We start from the raw sequence: 1,397 nt of genomic DNA, 5'->3' as shown, positions 1-1,397 counted from the left end.
AGTTCATAAAATTGTAGCAATTTTTTTTACCTTGTTTCCTTTATCAAAAATTGTTTCGTTCTTTTTTTTTTTTTTTTAAATCTTTCTCTAGTCGAGTTCTGATTATAAAACCATCGAGGCTAGGTCAATGGATTTATACATTATAGACATTATCTTTTGACTTTCTACTATAGAAAATTTAGAGGCGTACTTTTCTGATCATATTATGTTAAGAAGAAATATCAGAAAAAAAGATACCTACTATATGATTTTGAGTTTCTTTATTTTGGCTAGTGACTATTTTTAAAAAAACTAAGTAGAGTTTTTAAAAAACTAAGTAGAGGGTAGGAGTCAAGACTTCATTGTTGACCAGACAACAATCTTGTAGAATTTATATTGTCCTAATGTTTTTATAATATTTGAGAACTTTGATTCTTATTCTTTACCTATAAATCTTGTTGAGAGTTTCAGCATTTTTGTGTACCTTTATCTCTCTTTAAAATTTCTACTTAGAAACTTCACTTGCATCTTATAAGAATTTTTGAACGTTACCCTGAATCCATCTGTTTTGTATTTTTAGACACACTACCTCATCTATGGGAAGGGATTCCAGACTTGGGAATATTCCCCAGTTTATGCCATTCGCTCCTATGCTTACCTGTTGCTTCATGCCTGGCCAGCTGCCTTTCATGCAAGAATTCTACAGACTGATAAGGTAAGAGCAAGTCAACGTGGAAACAATGACAATTGACGAGGAGGTAAGTCTCTAGAATAGTTTTGAGAAAAGGACAAACTAGATTGGTAGTTTGGAGGCAATATTGTTTGAAGTGGTCATTTATTCATTCCTTCATCATTCACCAGGTGTTAATGGGGCAACTTTTATTTGCTAGAGAATGTGTTAAGTGCTGATGAGGTAACATTGACCAAGTGTCTGTCTTTGTGACACTTAAAGTTTAAAGATTAAAGTGAACATTGAACAGGTACTTATAAATATGGTGAACTTTATGGAAGAAAACCATGATGTGAAATGGGTTAGCATATTAGGAGGACCTAATTTAAGCACCTGGTGGTGTTATGGCTTAGACATTGGTGTTGCTGTGAGCTGTTAATCACAGGGATGGTAGTTCAAACCCTGTCGTAAGAGAAAGATGAGACTGTCTGCTCCTATAAAGATTTACAGTCTTGGAAACCTATAAGTCAGAATCAACTTGATGGCAGTGAGTCTGGGTTTAGAATTTAAGCAGAATGTTGAAGGATAATTGATGGAATAGCCAAGTAGGACCTAACCTGATTAGTTTTCACAAGTTTGACTATGATGTGTCTTGACAGGGATTTCTTTGGGTTTATCCTGTTGGTGTTTGCTCAACTTCATGTTTATGTGGGCTGTGTCTTACAAAGTTTTCAGCTGTTACTTTTTT

General features: G+C 34.2%; 1 protein-coding gene across 1 annotated transcript in view; it reads left to right on the top strand.

Moving 5' to 3' along the window:
- ALG9 (ALG9, alpha-1,2-mannosyltransferase) overlaps positions 1-1,397 on the top strand; it is a 154,535-nt gene that overhangs the window by 18,777 nt on the left and 134,361 nt on the right. Inside the window, exon 3 of the mRNA XM_006833967.1 lies at positions 560-694. Within this exon, the coding sequence (XP_006834030.1) occupies positions 560-694 (135 nt within the window). The remainder of the gene's footprint in view (positions 1-559; positions 695-1,397) is intronic.

The sequence above is a fragment of the Chrysochloris asiatica genome, unplaced genomic scaffold (genome assembly GCF_000296735.1).
Source record: "Chrysochloris asiatica unplaced genomic scaffold, ChrAsi1.0 scaffold00008, whole genome shotgun sequence".
In the NCBI taxonomy this organism is placed as follows: Eukaryota; Metazoa; Chordata; class Mammalia; order Afrosoricida; family Chrysochloridae; genus Chrysochloris; species Chrysochloris asiatica.
The sequence above is the reverse complement of the archived record's forward strand: the minus strand, read 5'-3'. Positions and strand labels throughout refer to the sequence as shown.